We start from the raw sequence: 5,601 nt of genomic DNA, 5'->3' as shown, positions 1-5,601 counted from the left end.
TAGTACAAGTGTTGACGTAAGCAAAAATGTTTATGTCACGTTTCAGTTGTTTCCGAGCCTCCGTAGCGCTTAGTCGGAATAAGTTATATTATTATCAGTGCAATAAATGGTTATACACATCTCGTGCGCATCATTATAAACCTGGCCCAGTTATAAGGCAACTCCAACTACAACTCACCAATATTATCATCGTTAAAAACTTATGCCAAACGTGTTATACGTCGAATAGCTACAGTTATGCATTACCATATTGTGTGTGACACGACCTTTAATGTTCTTCGTGTTCAACACGTTTAACAACATCACCACACCATCTCTCATAAATAATATAAGTGAATGAAGCATGTTTCGCTCCCGTCACATTGGCTACACTATTCAGTTCTGTCTCCACTCTGATGTTCACTTAGATGATTGGTTTTTCGATCGTTTATTTTTCACCACACTGTATACAGTCACAGATCGTAGTGCAGTCCGTTCGTGTCATATGGTAGATTGCATTAGAAATTCAAATTTTTATTCGACATGAAAGCAAGCTTAAAACGAAAACGAATGGACTGGTTTTTGCTTCGTATATTTCTTAATTTTGAAAGAATGTAATTTGAATTCAAATAAAAAAAGACAGTGGGGACGTCTTTATATTGTAAAAATAATTTATTACAAGATATTATAGTATTGATAGGTGACCCGGCAAACGTAAAAAATAAATAAAATAAATTTTGGAATATAAAAACAGATTACCTATTCTCGGAACTACCAAATATACATATAAAATTTCATAATAATCGATCATTCCGTTACGGAGTAGTATGCCAACAAGCACTGTAAAACGAGAATTATAAATATACATAAGAATTTCTTCAAAACTTAAAAAAAATCTCTATTTCACATTGTGAGGTCTGCTTTTGAATTGTCAATTTTAACTACGTTTTTTAACTTATCACAAAATATGAAATATTTTAGATTTAACTAGCTGACCCAGCAAACGTTGTATTGCCGATATTAAAATCGCGATTCAAAAGTAACAGTTGATCGTAGATGGTCGTAGATGGGTGAAAATTGGAAGTTGTATGTATTTTTTAATGCTGACTCATAATCAAAGAAATTTAAAAAAAATGTCATAAATAAAAATAAAAATTTCGTGTGGACCACCCTTATGATTTAGGGGGATGAAAAATAGATGTTGTCCGATTCTCAGACCTACCCAATATGCACTCAAAATTTCATGAGAATCGGTCAAGTCGTTTCGGAGGAGTTCAAAGTTTAACACCACGTCACGAGAATTTTATATATTAGATTAAATTTTCTCGACTAAGAAATGCCATAGTAGATCTTAATGCTAAGTTTTTTACTAGTTTAGTTAAATTTTTTCTTTGTAGACTATCAATGTAATACGTATTTAATTGTTACGAGTTAATTAAAGTATTAATTCCGCTAATATTTGTTGGTCCACATGCAGAAGGCACCTAAAGCCCAAACTCTACTATCTCGTACCAGAGTTCGACGAATCAATATCTCTGAGAGCCTGTCCAGATGAAGCGTTTTACGCGCGAGTTCACTCGCGCGTTTTGATTTGTATTGCGTCCAGATGCGGCGTATCACGCGCGTTCTCGCGCGCATGTGTTGGAGACGGATTTGAGCAGTTATAAACATGGACTCGGATACAGCGGTTGTGTTGTGGCTTGCATACCGTCGATGGAGACGTCGTAAACAAAGAGAAAGTCGACGATTTAACGTACATCCCATTCTACGTGATAGAATGACGCATAGTATGTTTATAACTTTATACCCAAAACTCAGAGAACATAGTGAAAAGTTTTTCAACTACTTTCGGATGTCAATAGCATCGTTTGATAATTTACTAGAAATTATCAAAGAAGATTTGTCTCCATGTCAAAATTATATGGTACGGGATACTGTTTCTGCAGAAGAAAAACTCGTGATTACTTTGAGGTAATATTTTTTATTGCTTTAGTAATACCTTAAGTAACAATTATAAGCCCAATTAACAAAAATAAAGAATTTAAACAAAATTAACAAAAATTAGGAATCATCATTCTTATATAATATAGGTAGGTACTTAAGATTTAATTTAATTATAGTTCCATTAATTCAGATTCATTGGAATCTTGTGTAGATGCCGGTGAAGGGTGTTTGTAGCTAGACGTCGTTGGTGGTCGTGACGCAGTGCAATAACCTCGATTGTAAGTCGAAAAGGTTTCAGGTGGAAACGAAGATGTTGAAGGGTCTGTTGTGGTATATCCTGTTTCTCCAAAATAATCTCTCTGTCCACGTTGTGTCATTCCTGTTTGGTAATGATATTGTGTCGAAGGTTGGTAGTCGGAACGAGCTGCTGCAGGTCTAAGACACAGAGCTTGTTGAGCTTGAAGTACTTTCATTAATTCAATTTTTGTTTGAAGTCTGTTTTCCTCTGGTACTTTAAGAAGCTCTTTGTGTAAGGACAAACAAAATAGTTTGTCATCATCTGACTCTATTTGGTTTGTTGCCTGTGGCTGATTCCCAGATGCTAAATTTGTTTTTATGATTGAGAGGAATTCTTCGTCAGCCGCATTTAGTTTTTTCTTCTTTTTTGCCTGACTACGTGGAGGTCTCATCACATCTTCCCCATCGCCAGAAAACTCCTGTTCTTCAGTTGCAACACACGCGGTGTTGATGTTGCTCTCAGTTATTTTATTCCGTGTCGATCTTTCGAGAAACATCAAACGTTCAAAATAAATATATTTGGCTTTGCCGGAGGCTCCTGATCCAGACGGTGTGGTTTTCTTCTTCTTCATTTCTCTCACAAAGCCATCACGCAACCCTTTCCACTTCTTCTGCAATAAAGTACCTGTAAATAATAAAAAGATCGAAATAAAATAATAATAATTATTTTACTTTCTTTTCAGATATTTGGCCACAGGATGTTATTTTGCGGATCTGCATTATGCCTACAGATTAGGAAAGTCTACAGTTATCGAAATAGTACAGAAAACCTGTTACATCATGTGGAACAAACTGCTAAACATAGTAATGAGACAACCAACGAAAGCTAAATGGAAAGAAATTTCGAAACAATTTCAAAAATACACAAATTTTCCAAACTGCATCGGTGCCATTGACGGCAAGCATATCCGTATTATAAAACCTAACGATTCTGGGTCTCTTTACTATAACTATAAGAGTTATTTTTCAACTGTTTTGTTGGCCGTATGTGATGCAAATTATTGTTTTATTGCAGTGGACATAGGCGCATATGGAAAAAGTAATGACTCCACAATTTTTAAAGACTCTATTTTATATAAAAAACTTGTCGAGAAAACTTTAGATATTCCAGATCCAAAGCCAATATCGCAAACAGATGCAACCCCCTTACCTCATGTCATAGTAGGAGATGAGGCGTTTAGTCTGTCTGAAAATATAATGCGCCCTTACTGCGGTAGATCTCTAACAACCAAAAAAAAAATTTTCAACTATCGCTTATCCAGGGCCCGGCGTTACATTGAATGTTGCTTTGGCATCTTGGTAAATAAATGGAGAATATTTCATAGACCGTTGAATGTGGATATAGAATTTGCAATAAACATAATTAAGGCTTGTTGTGTTCTCCATAACTACGTAAGGTTAAGGGATGGCTATAGGTATGATCACACTCTCTACGAAACATCTCTGAATAATTTGAACAATGAGGCAGTGAGGCCTAATGCGAGATCATTGAATATAAGAGATAGATTTGCTGATTATTTTGTAAACGAAGACAAACTCCCTTGGCAAGATAAAATGATATAGTTTAACAATGTAAAATCTATGCAAATAATAATATTATTTAATAAAGTATTATTTACTTACCTAAAGTTTTTTTTTTCTCTTCGGAATCACCAACTTCACAAAAAATTTCCACTATTTCTTCCCAGTTCCTACGTTTAATGGTTCTATTAGAATAATCTGATGATTCCATGTCCCATAGAGCTACCCTTTTCTCAATTTCGTCGATAAAAAGTTCCGTGTCAAAGTTATCACGCTCCATTTTGAACCAAATACGTCCACTCGCCACGGACACGCGCGTAGTACTGGACGCAGCACAGGCCCCCGAGTACCTCGACTCGCGCGGCGCTCGCGCATGGGACGCGCGAGTCGAGAGTCCCGCTCATTGCACGCGTTTTACGCGCGAGTGAGGAAACGCGCGTAGGCATCTGGACGGGATGTACGTAGCTCTAGTACCTCGGTTACGCGCGAGTGTCAACGCGCGAGTGAACTCGCGCGTAAAACGCTTCATCTGGACAGGGTTTGAGTAGTGAAGTAGTTGCCTCGTGTAGAGACGATACATATTATGGCAAATTGGTTATACAGTTGTTTGTTACGTTGCCGATTAATTCAGTCGATCGTAGGCGATTTAGCGTGGATGGATTCTTCGGTGAAATACGTGTATAAGCCCTTAGCCGTGAGGGCGGGCTTGAGGTGCATTAACATACAACACACACACTAAATATTTAAATAATTATGTATTTCTGCAAAATAGGTAACACCTTATATATTTTCTTACAATGTATTTTAAAAAAACTTTACAAAACCAGATATTATTCCAATTTCTGACACTCAATTAAGCACTGCCTTACATACTGCTTTATTTTATTTGGAGAAAAACAGTTAACATTAATCTCATTCTAACTCTGTGTACAATGTACCATTACTTTTAACTGGGTAAGCTTTGCTTTAAGATATTTATATGACGTTCAATATCAAGTCAGCAAATTCTCAGTTCACCTCATGCAATTATCGAATAGAATTTCTTATCACCACAAGTCACTCCTAAATCCGTAAATATCTGTCCCAATTTAAACTAGTATGCTATACTTCAAACCGTGCTTCTAAGTAATGAGACATCAATTTTAATATATTTTATTTAGCGATTTGATGCAATGGTCCAATACTGTGGGCACAGGCACATATGTGTGGGTATGCATACATAAAACCACGCCGCTAAGTCATTGGTTATTCACGAAATGACTTCTACCATTGCTTTGAATTCATCATTATTAAAGTCTGGTCTTTCTCGGGATTTTATCTTTTAAGTTTCTTCTATGGAAGCGATTAAAACAAAAACGCAACGTGCTTTCGTAAGCCGTTTCCTTTTTAAATACAAAATTTCAAGATTCTACTGCGTTATTTCAATTCTCGGTAAAAAACCGAGTAAGAAACCAATTTATAATAAACAGTATTTACTGTTGGCGCCGCGATAGTCAAGGAAAACAGTCTATATTACTTTGAATTTTGATCGATTTCAGTATGGTGTCTTCGGCTTTGTATCAGTTGGAAAGCGCCAGACCTTTAAGCTTTCTTACTTAAAGAAATCATCCATTCCCAATACTGTTTTTATTGAATATACATCGAATTGAATTCAGGGAGTAGCTCCTTTACCAACTTCTCATCACTTTCATGCGAAAATAATATTATTTACGCGGAGAAACTCCAATCTTATAAATTCAATGAAGAAAACATACCATAAATTTTGATACCGCTCCAAATATATTTGATGCATGTGCAAGGCAAGTTCTACGAAATAAAACAAAGAGCTACTAGAGATTTACGGAAAACAAAAGAGAAATT

At 36.0% G+C, this 5,601-nt stretch overlaps 1 protein-coding gene across 1 annotated transcript; it reads left to right on the top strand.

Annotated features, from left to right (window-relative positions):
- Positions 1 to 1,513: 1,513 nt before the first annotated feature.
- On the top strand, positions 1,514 to 3,842 carry LOC126975422 (uncharacterized). The gene is made up of 2 exons (XM_050823311.1): positions 1,514 to 1,950; positions 2,904 to 3,842. The coding sequence occupies exons 1-2, from the start codon at positions 1,649 to 1,651 to the stop codon at positions 3,781 to 3,783; spliced, it is 1,182 nt and encodes a 393-aa protein (XP_050679268.1). The 5' UTR covers positions 1,514 to 1,648; the 3' UTR covers positions 3,784 to 3,842.
- Positions 3,843 to 5,601: the final 1,759 nt, after the last annotated feature.

The sequence above is a fragment of the Leptidea sinapis genome, chromosome 35 (assembly GCF_905404315.1).
Source record: "Leptidea sinapis chromosome 35, ilLepSina1.1, whole genome shotgun sequence".
Lineage (NCBI taxonomy): Eukaryota > Metazoa > Arthropoda > Insecta > Lepidoptera > Pieridae > Leptidea > Leptidea sinapis.
Note: the sequence above shows the minus strand (reverse complement) of the source record. Positions and strands in the feature narration are given on the sequence as shown.

Bases quoted from the DNA above. Each gene is read 5' to 3' on its own strand.
- LOC126975422 (XM_050823311.1), top strand. From the start codon at position 1,649: ATGGACTCGGATACAGCGGTTGTGTTGTGGCTTGCATACCGTCGATGG. The intron at 1,951-2,903 runs GTAATATTTTTT...CTTTCTTTTCAG, and splicing joins AAACTCGTGATTACTTTGAG to ATATTTGGCCACAGGATGTT.